Genomic DNA, 18,572 nt, shown 5'->3' with positions numbered 1-18,572 from the left:
GTTCCTGGCGGCAGAAGACAGCAAAAGCAACAAGAGCAAAAGGGGAGGAGTAGCAGCAAGCAGGCTCTTTCCTTCCCTTACATTGTATGCAATCTCCCTGCCCCAGGGGCAGATGTAGCACTCACACCCATAATCCCAGCATTGGACTGTGGATCAATCAAAAATCTAGAAGCCTGCCCCAGGCCTGCATGAGGATTTGGGGAGACACGCAGACACAAAGCTTTACAGAAATGGTCATATGATATCAGATTCATCAAAATCACTCCATGGAGGAAATGTCTTTTTAAGAAGTAATGCTTGGAAAATGGGTTGTCCAGGTGCAAAAGCATGAAATTGGACTCTTGTATACCACCATATACACAAATTAATTCAAAATAAATCCATGACCTCAACGTCAGACCTATTACTATAAAACTCTCAGAAGACAACATAGGATAGAAACTTCATGACTAAAGTTTTGGCAATGATTTTATGGTTATGACAGCAAAGGTACAGGAGACAAAGGCAAAAAACATACAGAGGGGACTTAATGAAATATTTTTAAAAGTGTATATCAACAGACACTCTACAAAAGAGTAAAAAGAACCCACAGAATGGGAGAAAATGTTTGCGAATGATATATCCGATAAGGATTAATAAACAGAATGTGTACAAAACTCCTAAAACCAAAAAATGCAATTCAAAACTAAGTAAAAAATTTGAATTGATATTTCTCCAAAGAAGATGTACAGTATAGCCAGCAAGCACACGACTCAACACCAGAATCACTAGGGAAATACAAATCAAAACTGCATACATTAGGATGGCTTCTCTGAGGAGAAATGGGAACCCCTGTGCGTTGTGTAAGCTTGTTCGCTACTGTGAAAAACAGTGTTGAAAAACGTAAACTAGAATTATCTTGTGATCTAGCAATTCCACTTCTTGGCATATACTTCAAACAATTGAAAGCAGGTCTAGAACATGTTTACCCATGCTCAAAGTAGAATTATTCACAATACCAAAAATGTGAGCCAAAAATCAAATGTCTGTTGATAGATGAATGGGTAAGCAAAATTTGGTACATACACACATTGAAATGTTACTCAACCTTAAAAAGGAAGGTCAGCCACATGTTACAACATGGTTGGACTCTGAGAACATAATATTAAATGAAATCATCCAGTCACAAAATGAAAAATAATGTAAGATTGTTTCTATATGAGTTCCTTAGCGTAGCTGAAGTCATGGAACCAAACAGTCCAGTTTTCTCAGCATTATTTCTTGGAAAGACTTTCCTCCCCTTGAGTGATTTTAATGGATCTGGCTTCACATCATACAACCATTTCTATTAGGAACTAGAAGGAATGGAGTGGGAACTTTTATTGGATAAAGGGTTTCATTTTTGCAAGACTGAAAAGAATGCTGGAGATGGATGATTGGCAATCATTGGTAAAAAATATTAATGCACTTAATGTCACTGAACTACGTACTTAAAAGTGGTTCCAATAGACAATTGTATGTTATATGTATTTTATAATACTAAAAAAAGAATGGAGAAAGACATCAGTGGGGAGATCATCACAAAAGGGCAAATGCAGCATGATTCTACCTCTCTGAGGTATTGGAGTCATCATCATAGAGACAGGAAGTAGTGGCACACATTTGGTTTTGTTTGTTTGTTTGTTATCGGGAATCGAACTCACAACCTTGCCTGCCAGGTAGTTGCTGTGCCCCTGATCTATATCCCTGGCCCAAGACAGGAAGTAGCATGATGGTTGACAAGATCTATTGGGAGGAAGGACTAGGAGTTGATTAATGGATACTGTGTTTTAGTTTGTGAAGGTTATAAAGTTCTGGAGGTGGAGAGTGTTGCTGCTTGCACAACAAGGTGAATGCACTTCGTGCTACTGAGCTGGATACTTAAAGATGGGTGAAATATGTTTTGTTATGTCCACTTTACTGCAATACTTTTTAAAAACTCAGTGGGAGAAACCTGTTGATAAAGGGAAAAACTGAACACAGTGTAGTAAAAAGAGGTAAGTAGTTTCTGAGCCATGACGGTGGTTGAGCAAAGCCTAGGGGAGGATTAACCCCAGCAGAAGAGAGGGAGCAGCAAGTAGGATGGAAAAGATGCACTGGGGGCAGTTTAAGATGTAATGTTAGAGACAAGGCTGCACTGGGAAGAAGGTGAAGGAGAAAGTCTCTGGTGGAGAGTGTTCAACCAGTGGTTTGAACTTGTCTTTGAGGAAGAATGGGGGATCATTACACTCCAGGAATGGAGGTGATGTCCAGGCCATGCAGGGCCACTTTGTGGTTGAAGAGCACAGAAAGCAACCAATTTCCTCCCGATGCCTGGGTGGTGTGACCTGGAGATCAGTAGTGCAGCCATGAAGAGGGGGAGTGTGAAGGACTCCCTTCCTGGCTACCACCCTCCTTGGTTACCTCTTTATGGTGCCTTGGTCATACTCACTGTGAAGAACTAATTCCAACTCCTGGATTCTAAAACTTCATTTAGAGGGAAGGCATGATTGCCTGAAAATGAAGAGCACAGGAGTCAGATAGTCAGTTGGTCAGATTGCTCATTTTCCTCCTCCAGCACTTCCTACATGAGTGACTTGAGTAGGTTGTTCTGCCATTCTGGGCCTCAGTTTCCTTATTGGTAAGACAGGCACAGAAGAGATACTATGCATAGTTTTTGTATAAGCAAATGAGATCCTGAGTGAAGAGCAGTGTATCAGAGGCTGGTATGTAATAAATTGTGGTGATGGTCACTCCTGGATCTTGCACGTCTGCCTCTGCCTGTTTACAAATGCCTGTACCTTCCCAGTTCCAGACGGATGGGCCCCCATCTCTGCCCAGCAGGAACAGTGAGCCAGCCTGGAGCCACTTGGAAGGTACCCAGCCTTAGGCAAGCAAGACTTTTGTTAAAAGATAGTTTTTAGAAAAAAGTAAGAGCATGGCTCTCAGACAAATCCAAGATAAACTTGTGCCAAAGCCTTTATTTACTCATGCGAGGGAACCAGGCAGGTGTTACAAGTGGTTCAGAAATTTGTCAAGATTGCAGATTCGGAGGAAAGGAATTAAACTTTTCTCATGAGGTTGGGCAGAGGGAGGAGGGAAGTCCATCAGAACTCCTGGACACCACTGAGCGAGCTTCTGCCAGAGGCATACAATTTCATAGGTCTGAATAGCTCTAATAGAACCAGAATAGCTACAGAGGAAGAAAGGGTGTGTGGTAGAGAATGTAGTGTTCTCCACTGAAAAGTGGCATCTTTTCTCACATTTCTAGGTCCCAGTGTTGCCCTGTGCCGGCCCTTCACAGGGCATGCTATCTATCCCGTCTCCTCCTCAGGCATGTGACTCTCCTTCCTCTCCTCCCATGGGCAGCACTAAATGTCTGGGTTATTACTTTAATAATCTAATCATAAGCAGCCCCACAGCATGGTTCCTGTGGTTTTGAACTGTGATTGCCACCTTTCTATCATTACCCTGCTTTATCTTGGCGTTCCAGGAAGCTGGTGGGCCATCTTGTCTACCTTTTCCTTGGTCAGTTATCCCACGTACTTTGGGTCTGCTGCTGTGGATGACAAACTAAGGGCTCACTATTGCACAGAAAGCCCCTGGCGCCCACCAGTCACAGAGAGAATAGCTCTGGTAGTGGCAGGATTCTGCATTTGAGTTTTTTTATTCTCTTTGCAGCCAGAGAGCACCTCCTGCCACCAGCTCTGTCTTGAGCAGGGCCTGTGTTTGTTCAGCTCTTCCCCTCCACCCACTTACATGGCAAGGGACAGTGCCTCTGGACTGTGACAGGGCTGTGGAAAGCACAAAGGTGCTTTTCTTATTGAGAAGGTGGCTGTTTATAGAGAACAGCACCGTACCGTGAAGTTTTGGGCCAGTAGACTTGTTCATGTGCCTGTGCCAGATGTTGTTATGAGATTCAACAGGAAACTGATGTAGCTAAATGTGGGTCGTTAAGTAAATCCAATTTGATTATAAGCGTAAGAAGGTTTCTGTGAAACTCAACTGAGCACCTGCTGTGCTCAGCGGGCCTAAGGGAAGAGATAATAATAGGATGCAAAGACAGTAGCTTCCTTAGCTTTTGTGCTAGTAGGGGAGGGAAAACCCAGCTCTTCTGCTTAGCAACAGGGCATGCTGATGGGTTGAAGGAGCGCATTCCCAGATTACTCAAGGGAGCTCATCCTGAGTTGATAGCGGGTGCTCTTTATTAAATACTCAAGCTGCCTAAGGGCCTCCTGTTCTTATTGCTTCTCATTTTCATGACAACCATGTAGAGCTTGCTCACCAGACACAATGTTATGTGAGCACACAGAGAACTACAGAAGTGAAGCGAGTTACTCTGAATAGCTCAGAAAGTAAGAGATAGAGGTGGGATTAGGATCTGTGTCTTTTTGCCACTAAACCCTGAAATCCTCAAAACTTCCTTTAAGCTCTGAATTTTTTTTTTTCTCAAAGTACATAGAAACAGGTATAGGTGTTAGTAGGGCAGTGAGGGTGAGTGGCATTACATCAATGACAGTTCTAAAAATAGCCGGTGGGAGTTGGGTGATTTTGATGGAATCCTTTTAATGTAGGATTTTGGCATTGTGATTTGGAAGCTGAAATTTAAGCATGATGGATATCATGAGTTCAAAGACTTCTTAGTTTTGACCAGCAGGCACATTCTAAGTCACTTAAAAAATAGAAAAGGGCTGCCACTTGATACTGCATTTAGCTTCCCTTCTTATCCCAAAGTCCAGGTTATAAGTGGTTTTTGACATGTCAGAATTGTTCTTGGTCTTCTTTTCCCTTGTGGTCCACCCATCTGCCAGCTGCCCCAGATTCCACGCAGGCAAGCAAATAAGCTCCCATGAAATCCATGCCCAGTGCGCTCGCTTCAGCAGCACATATACTAAAATCCCTGCCCAGTATGAGGAACAGCAGGAGAATGCAATTGCCTCCCTTCAAGGACTTCAGTTAAAGATAAAAGACCCGACCTCTCGAGTGCAGAGGGAGGCTATAAAAGCACAAGGTACAGTAGGGTTCTCTCCAAAGTGGCCCTTGATCTTGCAGGTTGGACAAAGGAGCAGCATTTTTTGACATGAGGTTTTGTGAAGGTACCACTAAACCCTAGAAGAGTATAATCAAAGTCCATAGTTTAGAAAGCAGCCGTCCTTGAAATGACCTTTTCTCTGACCTCATGCTCCATTTCAGTTCAGCATTTAACCAGTACTTATATCAGACTCTCACCCAACCTCAAGATGTTTATACTTCAAGGTGACTTACTAGCAAGGTTTGCACCCATGCTCACAAGAAAGGTAGGTTTGTAGTTTCCCTTTCTGGCAGTGTCTATGGGTTTGGCATCAGGGTACCTCATGAGTAAATTGAGAATTGTTCTCATGATTCAGGAGGGGTAGAACTGACATTATTTCTTTCTTAAATGTTTGGGACAATTCACTGTTAAAGCCAGCTGGGCCTAGAAGTTTCTCTGTGGGAAGATTTTTAGCTAAAAATTTAATTGCTTTACTAGCTGTAGGGATATTCATGTCATCTGTTTTTTCTTGATTGAGCTTTGTTAGTTTGCATATTGCAAAGAATTTTCCCATTTCTTTTAAGTTGTTTAATGTATTGGTATAAGTTTTTTTTCAGACTCCTTCATTGTCCTTTTAATATCTATAGGATCTGTAATGATGTCGCCCTCTTTGCGGTGATTCAAATGGTATTGGAAATCACAGAGATGAGAAGGACTTCGGAGATCATCTAACTATTCATTCATTCTGGAAGTTCTTATTGTGTACTTCCCCTTGCCAGACTTCAAGAGGTGCTGGGATTTCAAGAGCCAACACCACTAAGACAGAGACAGACATACCCCTTGCCCTTGTGCAGCCCAGGGTCTCATCTGATCGTTTCATTGTACAAGAGGACTAACGTCAGAGGAGAGAGGGTGACCTGTACAAATTATATCAAAGGCAGTGACAGAGCTAGAAGTTTAATTGGTATATGAAGAGTTTGAAGAGGCCAGAGCTTTTGTAGGAACACTGAGAAATTCAGGGACATCTTACTTCCCTATGTTGTCCTGGCATTGCTGTGTGATCAACCAATTATATCTGATATCTCTAAGTGAGAAATGGTACTAAAAACCAAGATCTGACTACTAGATATGCTCATTCCCTCTGGAGTGCCTGATTCTTGGCCCTTTGAGCAAGTAGAGCTAGGAAATATGTGCATGGATACACACACATATGTGCATGTACATACATAATATGTATGTACACATGCATTCATATGTGTACACACAGTATGCATGAATACATACACATCTGTATATACACACATATACATGTCTTAGCATAACTTTGACATTTTTAGGCATTTAGACCCCTTCTTTGGGTATTTGTCATTAATCTGGATTGTTCTGTAAGTTTAATGAAGATGCTAAGTTTAGACTCTGTAGTTAAGAAACATCACACACATAGACACACACACAAATGCACATGATATATACATAGAGTATGTATAGGTTGGGTAGCCACAATACCCGAAACTGGGTGGCTTAAACAAAAGGAATATACTTTCTCGCAGTTCTGGGGACTAGTGTCCAAGGTCAGGGTGCCAATGGGGTTGGATTTTGGTGAAGGCTCATTCTTGGCTTATAGACCGCTGCCTTGTTGCCAGGGCCTCACATGGCCTCGCATGAGCATACAGAGAGACTCTGCTGTCTCTTCCTCTTCTTGTAAGGACACCACCCCATATTGGATTAGGGCTCCACCCCATGACCTCATTTAACTTCCTATCTCCAAATGTAGTCACACTGGGGATTAGGGCTCTTGTGCTTAAATTTCGTGGAGGGAGGGGTAGGGGTGGGGGCACAGTTCAGTCCAAAACAGAAAGGAAAAGACATGAAAAATGCACCTATGACTTTTTTCTCCTGTGTGTGTGTGTGTGTATCTCTGTGCCCACACATGCATTCTATTCTTAAATTTTCAGACTATAAGCAATGAACATTTGTTACCTTGTAATTGGAAAGGTTGCTTTTAAACAGCAGTGCTCTATCTCCTTGGTGTAGCCTTTTTCTGGCAGTTGTCCCCCAGGGCTCCTTTGCTCTGGAAATGACTTATTCTCCTCATTATGAGCTCTTTGCTCCCCTTCTCCCCAGGATCTCTGGACCCAGGTTGCCCTCCCTGATCAGGAACAAACAGGAGTGTTGGAGAAGAGCACTGCTCTCCCTGTTATGACCTTGCAGGGTGTTGTGTCTGTAAACAAGGTGTTTGAGCGTGGAGGTGTGATAGGGTCCACCTGAAACCACAGCGTTAGACAAGCACCAGGGCTGGGTCTCCTACTGTCAGCTCCCTGCATAGCTTTGAGTCAGTCTTGCCTTGATTTCAAAGGAAATCTTTGAGCCTCACACAAAGGGGACTGATGTGGGCAAGTTCAGAGCCATGTCCTCTTGAGGGTATGTGTGAGTGTATGTACGTATGTATGCCAGGGGGGTGGTGCTTACTGGATTCTGTCCTTTCCTTCTACTAGATCCCAGCCCTGACCACTTTGTGTTTCTCCTTTCTGAATAAAAGTATCATTTATCTCCCCTACTCACCATATCCTGGATTACTTTGTCACTCATCCCAAGCAAGTTGGGTGGGTAACCCATTCCCTGTTGTACTCAGGAGGACTGGGTTGGCCTTGATGCTCATGTGGTGCTATTCATGTAAATTTTCTGCTGGTTGTGTGCATGTGTGTTGCTGCAGAAGACACAATATTCTGGTCAGAGCCCAGGTCTAGGCTCTGGTTCTGTCTCTGCTTCAAGCTGACCTCTAGCCTCAGATAATTCCCTCTGTTTTCTGGATTTCACTTTACATATCCAGAAAATGATGGATTTATTCTTCATTAATCTTCATTAATGAAGTCCTTCATTAATCTACCAACTCTGGCATGCTGCAATTCAGACAAGAGGCAGAATTCTCGTGCTGCTAAACACCTCATCCAATGCTTTCTTGGCTATTTTCTTCTGAGAGTGTGGGTGGCCATCTTGCCCTCTTCCCATGGGACAGTGTACCAGGAATGTTAGAATCCGACCTCTGGAAAACCAAATATAAGGCTCAAATTAGAGTCCTTGAATTCCAAGCTATGTGACTTACACAATTTATATTGAATCTTTAAGTGTTTTCCATTTTCATAAGATCAGCATATTAATACTCACTTCCTAGGGCTATTTGAATACATCTGAGATAATATATGGAAGTAACTGGTATTAGTAAGCGTCATTAAATGACATCCATTATTGTTGTCATTTATAGTAAAGAACAAAGGTTTGTGCATCTGTCTGGAAATTCCTGAGGTCAGTAAAAGCACAGATCCTGGGAATGTTTCTGAGAGCTGGTTGTGCACACTAACAAATTTGCTGGAGAGGAGCCGTGTCAGGAGAAGGCAATTTTTAAAATCCCAGTTATCACTGCTACCCATGACAATGGGTAGATAAAGCACTGGGCATCAGTACTCTGCATAGACAGAGGCATAGCTAAGGAAAAGTTGCTGTTTTCACTAGGCCAGCTGTTTCAGGGTGTGCGGGTGCTGAGAGAGAGTTCTGTCTCAGAGGACATCAGCAGATGCATAGGGAGGGCCCTCTGCCTCCCGGCGCTCCCTGTCACTGTCTTAGTCAAGCCTGTTTTGCAAAGCCTTATCTGCCCGGAAGCCTGCTCCCTGTCACACCAAAGAACCCCAGAGCTCACTGCCATGGCCCATGCCTACATCTCTCTGATCCCTTCCAGCTCTCTCCCTGTGTCCTCAGCATGCTGAGCAGTTCTTAAACAGGTTGCTCACCGCCCCAGTAGAATGAGGTTTCTCTCTGAGGAACATTCTACCCATCCTCGTGACTAGCATAACAAGACCAAAATATATTTCTCTCTAATAAAATTGCAGAGGTAGATATTCCAGAGCTTTCATGATGTTCCACAGGGTCCGAGTCCCAGGTTCTTCCTCTTTTGTGGGTTTGTCATACTTAGCACGTGCCTCCACTTCACAGCCCACAATGACCACTCAAGCCCCAGCCACCATATCTACCTTTTAGCCAGCAGGAAGGGGAAGGAAACAAGGATGGTCATGACCCGGCCTGTGAGGGCGCTTCCTGTAGGCCATACTTGCCGACACTGCATTGATCAGGGTGAGTTATGTGCTGTGTTTAGCTGCAAGAGAGGCTGGGGAATTTTTATTTCAGATATTCTGTGTTAGGTAGCCATATGTCCTTTCAGGCCAACACAGATTAAAAGTTAGGTTAAAGGTCAGAGTTTTTTACCAAGGAAGAAACAGAGAATGGATAGTGGGTGACGCTACCAGTTTCCGCCACATACTCGCACATCTGGGAATCTGCACGTATTTCGCCCTCAGTCTTGGAACATCCTGTCTCTCCTTAATATTCACCCACCCATGGTCAGTCTCACATGGTCTGTACGGCAGCTCCTGTACAAGTGCACAGTCCCTGGTGAGATTGGGCCCACCACCTGCGTTTCTTGTCTCAAAGATGCTTTGGATGAATGAAATTCACCTTCAGGCCCGTAGAGACACCCTGCGCCTGTGAGGACAGAGGGGGCAGTGCGGTGATCTTGGGTTTTGGCAATTGCTGTTCTTGAGGCAGCTCTGGGATAATCTCTTGTCATTTTCAGATGCCACCACCACCGTGCCCATGGTTAGGTTCCAGCCTTGGTGATGGCGGTCCGGGGGGAGGGCCTGTGGTTGTGATTCTTGCTTTTATTTGCATCGGTTCTTGGTTTGATTTCTGCCACGTGCCCCTCTCACTTGGGCCATATCTGCCCCGCCTACTCTTGGAGATGACTAGCAACTGATCTCATGTTTCAGTTCCGACTTTCCAACTTTCTAAGAGAGATGTGACTCCCTTTATTCCTAAGCCCTTGAGGCCACTTTCTGTCTTTTTTATTCACTCATCTTCTCTATTTGATCCTGTCCTGTTGGACACAGGAGAGCAAGGGTTGTCCCCATTTTTCACAAGGAAAATGAAGGCCTAAGAGGTTGCCTCACAGGCACAGGATACTGACATGTGCAACAGACTGTTCTAGAAAACCTGAGAGTCCAGCAGTTTGGTGACCCTGGGCTTCTCCACTGAAAGAGTCGATGTTGCTGATCTAGGCTCTCTGCTTAGGAATCCAGCCCCGAGACAGGTGACTTCCCCTATCCACATTCTGCTTTCTGCATCTGTAAAGTGGGGATGGTGAGATTCTTGTGTTCAAAGTTGTAATCCCCGCCCCCCAAATAAGTGGACGGCTTCCTTTGGGCTTAGTCACAGACATGGTGATCTGTTTTAGGACTGCAGAAAGGACCGGCTGCATTAGAACTCATGAGAGAGGTGGGTGCATACCATGGACTGGACTTAAGAGCGGATTGAGTGGAGATATATATTGTGTTATGTTAGGGTCTAGTTATCATATTCTAAATATTATAGTTATCATATTATACTTTAAAACACTACTCTCCCGAGCCCCCTCAAAGTGTGACGTCAAACAACTAGGAGACCGTGTCATTTTTCACTATGTCTCCCCCCACCCCAAGAATTCCAAAGTCTGTTGTTTTTGGTACCAGGGATCGAACTCATGACCTCATGCTTGCCACACAGGCTCTGCACAGCTGAGTTACATCCCTGGCAGTTCCAAAGTCTGAATGGAGCCCTTTCTGTGCCATGGTTAATGGCTTGTGTCCTCTCAAGTCAACACAGTTCAGGCTGGCATTACCTTCCTCTCACCAACTCAGGGCCCCATGGAGAGCTCGGGAACTCAGGTGGCGCCTGGTTATGTGTCACTTGTTATCGTGAGCCAAGCATCCACACCTAAACGTTTAAGTGACAAGCTCATTTCTTTCTTCTGCAGTTGGTCACTACAGAGGGGCGCTTCCTCAGGGACAGTTTGTACAATGAAGGAATCCTGATTGTGTGGGACCCGTCCATGTACCATGCAGATATCCCAAAGGTAAGTGAGTGCCCAGGAGAAGGAAGGATTGAGTCTCTTGTTTGCCTGCTGATTTTTCTAGTTCCCGAGTTCCTTGGTTTTTAAAATCGTCCCTGGGGGAGCCAGTCCTGGCTATTTGAGTTTTAGGGCTCCCACTTGACCTGGACTAGTGATTTCAGAAGTACTCCTGTCCTGCACCAGCTGCTGGTGGACTTGTGTCGCAGTTACGGCTGGATTTCGTGCTGTCGGGGTAGATTGTGTTCACTAATGCAGTTATTCCTGACGAGTGTCCATGGGAATAGACAACAGCTACTATTATTCCCGTCAGTAATGTTCCCACACTTCCGTCTCATGCCTCCGATTTCCAGAATTCTTCTCATTTTACCCTGATAACACTATAAGCAAGTAGTAAGTAGATGGAAGTGTAGTTGTTCCTATTTTAGGGGTGCAGAAACTAGAATGTGGATAGAGGAAGTCACATAGCCCAGGGCTCAATTCCTGAGCAGAGAGCCTAGATCGGCACCACTGACTCTTCTTTCCGGAGCACTCTGTTTGCTGCGCATGCCAACTGGCCTCTGTCTGTTGTGGGCAGCAGTGAGCTCAGAAAGGCAGACAGGATGTTTTGGGGACGCTTAATTCTTGAGTTGGATCCACCAGTTTAAGTGGCTGATGGCCTCTGGTGTTCTTGGTACTCTTTCTACCTTAGTGTCTACAGGTTTGCACTGATTTTGCTTAACAATCAAATTTGCTTGGTCAGGAGAAGGACCCTAAATCCATAGATGTGGCAACTAATGCTCTGGTTTTCTCTGCTTTAAAAATGAAAGTACTTTGTGGCCAGGAAGGGTGGCATGTATCTGTAGTGCTGTAGTTCCAGCTGCTTGGGAGGCTGAGACAGGAAGGTCACTTGAGGCCAGATATTTGAGGCTACTTTAGGCAATGTAGCAAAACCCTATCTTGGAAGGAAGGAAGAAAGGGAGGCGGGGGGGAAGAGTGGGAGGGAGGAAGGAAGGGAAAGGAAAGAAAAAGAAAAGAAAAGAAAAGAAAAAAGAAAAGAAGGAAAGAGAGAAGATGGGGTTAGATAGTGCCTGGGGCCATTTTCAACGCTGATAGCATTCCCAGGCTCTGTGATGCTAAAGTCTCAAACTATCCAAGGTCACCAAGTCCAGCATTCCCGTAAGTGCAGACTTTGTGTTTGGTCTTGCTGTGCAGAAGTCTAGGATCTGAGGGAAGGGCGGAGTCTCAGAATCCTGCCCTAGCCCCTCCCCTCCCGCATCCTCTGACAAGGATGATTAATTACGAGGAGCATGGGCATGGGCACATTTCTCTCCTGAGAACACCACTTTCTTATTTTTCAGTGGTACCGGAATCCCGACTACAGTTTCTTCAACAACTACAAGAGCTATCGCAAGCTGCATCCCGACCAGCCCTTTTACATCCTCAGACCCCAGATGCCTTGGGAGCTGTGGGATGTTCTTCAGGAAATCTCCCCAGAAGAGATCCAGCCAAATCCCCCATCCTCTGGGATGCTCGGTAAGTCCGCATCTGGGGAGAGACCTCCTGCGATTGTTTCCAGAAGAGATTAGCTCTCTTCTGGGATTTCATCCATCCATTCATTCATTGATTTGTTCACCAAAACAATTGCTAGTATTTGCTCTGCTTGCTCACTGTACCAAGTTCTATCTAACACACAGAAAGAAGTAAGATCCGGTTCTTCTTTAGTATGTCTGCTACTTTTTTGGGGGGGGTTTGGGAATCGAACTCAGGACCTCATGCTTGCCAGGCAGGTGCAATTCCCCTGAGCTATATTCCCAGCCAAGATGTCTACTGGGAAGATTTAGTCAGGTATCTGAGGTGGTGAACAGGAGAGAGAGTCATTTTAGCTGGACATACAGCGAGCTTCATGGAGAAGGGAGCACTGGAGTAGGCCTTGGAAAGGGCAGGATTTGGCAACAGAGATGGAGTAAATTGCACACACACAAGCAGAGGAGGCAGAGAGACAGGAAGAACAAGGCCGGGCCTTGCGTGTGGTAAGCAAGGCTCTTATCTCAGATTTACAATCTTTGGGGGAACCTCAAAACTTAGTAATCAAGATGCAACCTTCTAAACATCACAGTTCATACCAAGAATTATGATCAACACCATATCAAATATTTCAACAAAGACAGGATCAGTAGCAATGCTGTGAGGCCATATTGGAGCCTGAGGCAGAGCGGAAGTTGGTTCTACACGCCTGTCTCTCTTTCCCCACCCCCGGGAATACCTGGCTAGAGAAGTCCTGAGAGAAGAGTGAGTGGGCGCTCCCCTAGGTTGGAGAGGAGTGGCCCTGTGGGACGTGGAATAGGTTGGGGCTACAGGCTCCTGGATGCTGGTCAAAGGCTTTCTTCTTAGACTTTCTCTGTACTTCTCAGTACTCATGGTCCATCTGCCATCCCCTCTTTTTGTTTGACCGGCTCACTGAGTCATTTCCATGAGGACCCAGGCTGACTGTGTGCATAAGGTGGGGAAACGCCTTCCTTGGAGCCCCACAGTGGGCCGGTGTCCTGGTGGGTGGTCCCAGCCACTCCCCACTGTCTACTTCCTCTGCCACGCTGCAGTCTTTCAGGGCAGTGACTGTGTTTGCCTTAGCTGCGTGAGTCTGGCATGGGATGATCCTTCGGTAAATGTTCCCTGAGCAAACAAGTGAGGAAGTTTACCGTCAGAGGCTTTCCTATAGAAGGAGGCCGGGATGCACAGGATCGTGTCTTCTGTACCCTTTGCTTCAGCTTTTGGATGGGTGCATTTGGGGCTCTTCCGGAGCCTTTCCTGCAGGAGTCGTTGGCATCCTGAGAAGCACAACTTCCTGTCACCCCACTGGCCTACCTTTGCCCATGCTGTTGTCACCATCCCTCTGGGCTCCCTCCTGGCCCTCACCCTTCCACCCCACTCTGAGTTCCAGCAGGATTACTTGAGCCTTCTCCTGTGAGAAGTTCTTCCTCCTAGAAGAGTCTGCTGTGCACACACCAGTCCTTGGCAGAGCTCTCTGGGCTTTCTCCACATCTAAATCTTCTAAAGCTAAGTGGCCGCTAGCAGTTTTCAGTTTTGCTATCAGTGAGAATTGTTTCATCGTAAAGATTTCTTATGTTAATAGTGGACAAAAGAGGTCTTAGAGCTATGGTCTCATTTAATCATAATAATAACCTTTGCACTAGGAAAGTGGAGTAGATCTTCCTTTTGGGGCAGATAAGGAGCCTAAGGAACAGAGAGAGGACACTTCTGTGGATCCAGCTGGGGACAAGTGTGGGTGGTAGCATGAGCCCCATGTCCCTGCTTGGGCTTGTGTCTCACTGTTCTACATGGCCTCTCTGGAGCGCACCGGCCTGGGGCATCCCTCCTTGAGTCCACTTTCCCTTCTGCTAAGAGCAGAGTTTCATACAGACTGAAGGGCATTGCTCTTCCAGTTTCCTCTCTTCCCAGCTATGGGAAGACGTTTTCCTTCTTCTGTAGTTATTCCTGTAAGTACTGTATGGAATGACCTTTATAGAACTCATACCATCTCCAGGGTGTAAAGTGCTAGGAAGTACTGTTAAGTACATGTGATGGCACTTTCTTCTTAATTAGCTCAGTTGTCTTGGCCCCTTTCTGCATATAATTTATTCCATTGATAAATTCATTGACTGATGGAGTCCTCTGGTCCACTGATGTCAGTGGAGGTCTTAGGTTCCCCACTCTGGTCAAGGTTCTTGGGATATAGAGTTTCATAAGGTACATAAGATACATACAGTGCTGCTTCCTGATTCTGCTGGGCTTGGCTTAACAAACTCATACTGGGAAACAGAGAAATAAGTAGAAATTCCAGTGGCCGTCTCTTCAAAGTTTGGGTCCTGAGTGTAAGGTCAGTGCAGGAAGCAGGTATGAGGCACCGCAGTGAAGAGAGGGGAATTTTATTGGAATGGAAGTGATGGGCGGGATTCTAAGGGTAGAGATCGCACACGTGCTGAGAGGCAAGGAGTTTGGATTTCTATAGGGGTAGAGGTGCAGGACCTTTATTGCACGGGAGGATTTGATTTTGGTGCACAGGAGGCTTTGTTTGAGTGAGCAGGACATTTTCAGGAGGGGCTGGCATTTGTGGGTTAGGTTAGAGCAGGATGCCTGTCAGGAGGTAAATGAGATTACAGCTGTCTTGTCAGATGCAAATTAGATTACAGAGGCCTGTCAGGGAGGTGGGCTTGGGACTGGGATGGACTCTTAACAACGAGTGGCTGCACCTGCTGGGCAGAACTCTGGGGCGGTAGAATGGGTTGTCAGGTGGTACTCCCCTCTGCTCCCCTCTGCAGGCATCATCATCATGATGACGCTGTGTGACCAGGTGGACGTATATGAGTTCCTCCCGTCCAAGCGCAAGACCGACGTGTGCTACTACCACCAGAAGTTCTTCGACATCGCCTGCACGATGGGTGCCTACCACCCACTCCTTTTTGAGAAGAATATGGTGAAGTACCTCAACGAGGGCACAGACGAGGACATTTACCTAATGGGGAAAGCCACACTGTCTGGCTTCCGGAACATTCATTGTTGAGCACGGGCTCCTGGTCAGGCACCCTCGTTCTTCTCCAACAGTCACTTCGTGGCTGGTCCTTGGCCACCCCAGCCTGGCAGGACCATTTTCAGGAGTAGTCTCAGCCAGCTGATGATGCGCTGGGGATTCTGGTCAGCAGGAGCTCTGGGGCTTCCAGAGTTGGAGCAGAGGGACCAGGCCCCGCCTTCCCTGTAGCCACAGAGCTTGTGAGCCCAGCCTCCAGTCACACACACAGACACACACTTCACGTCCTTTGCACACAGCACCCTCCCCTCTTTACACATAGGTAGATGCAAGATCTACCTTTTCCACTCAGGCTGCCGAAGCTGGAGGTGTTTTTCTCACAAACCAGCATTCTAGGTTGCTTGAGATCTCTACCTAGGTACTGATGTTTTAAAGAAGCTCCCAAATCATGATTGTGCCAGGTGCAGGGTGGTTCCGGAGGTGGGGAGCAAGTAGTGTGAGGTGTTGGAAACATCTCAATTCCTCCAGAACAAAGTTGCTCCCAGTGGCCCTGCTCCCAGGACACGATGCTGTCACCAGTCTGGCTGGCTGGGCTTGCCCTCAGCTGGCTGTTCATGAGCAAAGAGCTTATTAACCCTTTTCCCTCTCTATGCAGAGAAGAAAGTGTCTGTCCTCAAGTGGTTGGCAATGTCGTGTGACAGAGACGTCTAACAGGCACTAGTGTGCTAACAGTCATTGAACTGGGAGCAGTGGGGTGTGGGGAGAGATGAGACTGCTGTCCACGTGCCCAGGAGGCACACACTGTATACTGCATTTGTGGGTCCTAGAAGGCTGGACTGGACCTAGGGGAAGAGAAGAAACATGTCAAGTAGTTTTCACTTGAGTCACTTCACTTTCCCTTTCTTCTTCTATCATCAGTATTTTATTCTCCAAAATCTGCTGGAATGTAAAGGCTCAAGGGTTTGTTTTTGTTTTTGTTTTTTTGAGGAAGTCTCCTACCTATATTGGCAGTAAGTGTAGTCCCATGGGAGGCATCAGACAAAGCAGAGCCCCTGAACTCTGTTTTCTGCAGGTTCGGCCTGGCCTGACCCTTTTCATCCAGTAGAGATTATGTACTGTATTCCAGCCCTTCCTTTTTAATGCCTACACCCCAAACCTCTTCCTATCTGCTATCATTTTAAGCCCTTTTATTGTCCCCTTCCTAATTACTTTCAATCATATTTTACTTTGAAAGTATCCTGATCTCATTTTCTTTGACCCCCATGAGCCTTTTGCAAAAAGGTCCCTTAGGGAGTGGGGGGAATGTGATTCTCTAGGATTTATATCACTCTGAGAGGTCAGAACCCTGGAGATCGCAACTGACTCTCAGAAGGTCTGATGTGTATGGAATCAGATTGCCACACTTTCCACCCTGTCCTGGCGAGGGAGCATCGTGAGAGTCCCTGGATGGTGGCTGCCCAGTGTGGTTTGCAAGTATCCTCCTGAGATGTTCTTGCTGTTCCCTTTCCATTTGGCCCCCATGTGGAGAAGTTCAATGATTTGCTCAAGGTCACAAAGAAAGGATGTAGAGCCAGGGCTCTTAGAATGAGCCCTCTGGACTCCCACGTGCTGCAGGGTCTACAGTGGTTGAGCTCCAGACCAAGCATCTTGGAATTGGATACTCATCTGCTGCCACTCCCTTGGCCTCTGTAGGCAGGAGAAAAAGCCCTGGAGTGAGAAGCTTTAGGTTTATAAATTGATGCTTCCCTACTTAATTGCTGTGGCACCTTGGGAAAATCCTCATCCCTGTTTCCATGTCTGAAAAATTAGAGTGATGATCCTATCTTATGGGGCAATTACGAAGATTGCAGAAAAGTAATTGTATTAGATAGTGCTCAATACATGCTGGCTTCCTTCCCTCTTTTCTTTCTTCCTTCATGAGGAGCTCACACCTGGGCTGGACCATGCTGCAGTGGAGAATGGGGTGGGAGAGAGGAGCAGAGGGTCTGTCTTCAGGAAATTTGCTGTTGTATTGGGAGACAACAACTGCTCCTCTTGGGACATCTGAGAAAACACTCAAGTCTATGGGCGTGCAGAGCCTGTTCCTCCTCGTTGCCTGCAGGTCAGATCAACTCTGCTTGGGAAAGAGTGGAGTACTTGGGATGCTGGACTGCTGTAAAGGAGACTCCTTATCCATCTTTGAGCCCCTGAATTCCCGGATTATTTGATGCCCTGAGTTGACACACTCATTGTAACTCTGTGTCATGGCCACAGAGTGTCAAGAAAGGTGGCACCAGCAGGAGATATGTGTCCTGTGTGGAGACTGAGACTACACTAGGTAGAACCTAGTTTTTAATTATTATTACTATGAGATTAAATTAATTTATGATTCTGAAATCTGTCGAACTTTGAATTCTATGCTCTGTAAATGTGGAAATCTTTGTAAAATGCAAATTAGATGTGGATATAATTGTAAGTCCCCGGTGTTTAATGTTTTTGACAGATAATTTGAAGACTGTGTCTGAATGCTGCAGGAAAGCCTATCTGTGTGGGGTTCTGTCTTCAGTAGCCATTGATTCCTTCTGTATCATGAGGTCCTCTCTAATCCTTCCACCAATCGAATAAGCTGTGGCTCTTGGTTTGGAGTTGAGACTGCAGTCTCATCAGAAACTTCTGAAATATGCCTAAGCTAATTCTGAATTACCCAAAGATTATGTACATTTTTAAAATAAAGGTGATTTTTAAAATGCTTGCTTTCTCTCTTTTTTAGCTGCTGAGGGAATGAATGTTGACTGCTGATTCCTAGAGGGACACAGCTAGGATTTGAGGTCCTGAATTCCTCCTCTCCCCTCACTAATTCTCTGGCTTCGGCCTTCCTCATCGATGCTCCAGGAAACTGACTACTGACTTATTTGGAAGGATAGCATCCTGGAAATATTGACTGGTTTATCGATTGTTCTTCCTTTTGTTTTTGTCTGGATTTGAGTAACTGAGCTATTGTTCATCTCATACCTCAGGGAAGGGATAAACAAGACAGAAAACAAAATGGAAGAAAAGCAGACATTTCCAAAATTCTTAAAGGAATGATATCTCCAGGGAATAGCTAAAACGTTTCAATAAAAATCTTCAAGGGCAAAGGCTGGGGATTT

At 45.6% G+C, this 18,572-nt stretch overlaps 1 protein-coding gene across 2 annotated transcripts in view; it reads left to right on the top strand.

The window, feature by feature from the left end:
• St6gal1 (ST6 beta-galactosamide alpha-2,6-sialyltranferase 1) overlaps positions 1-18,172 on the top strand; it is a 92,278-nt gene extending 74,106 nt beyond the window's left edge. For both annotated transcript variants that reach the window (XM_013513557.1, XM_005383258.2), the window contains 3 exons: positions 10,848-10,946; positions 12,281-12,455; positions 15,239-18,172. In XM_013513557.1, coding sequence (XP_013369011.1) covers positions 10,848-10,946; positions 12,281-12,455; positions 15,239-15,480 — 516 coding nt within the window. In that variant the 3' untranslated portion in view covers positions 15,481-18,172. The remainder of the gene's footprint in view (positions 1-10,847; positions 10,947-12,280; positions 12,456-15,238) is intronic.
• Positions 18,173-18,572: the final 400 nt, after the last annotated feature.

This window comes from Chinchilla lanigera, unplaced genomic scaffold, assembly GCF_000276665.1.
Source record: "Chinchilla lanigera isolate Chin_1 unplaced genomic scaffold, ChiLan1.0 scaffold00019, whole genome shotgun sequence".
NCBI lineage: Eukaryota > Metazoa > Chordata > Mammalia > Rodentia > Chinchillidae > Chinchilla > Chinchilla lanigera.
The sequence above is the reverse complement of the archived record's forward strand: the minus strand, read 5'-3'. Positions and strand labels throughout refer to the sequence as shown.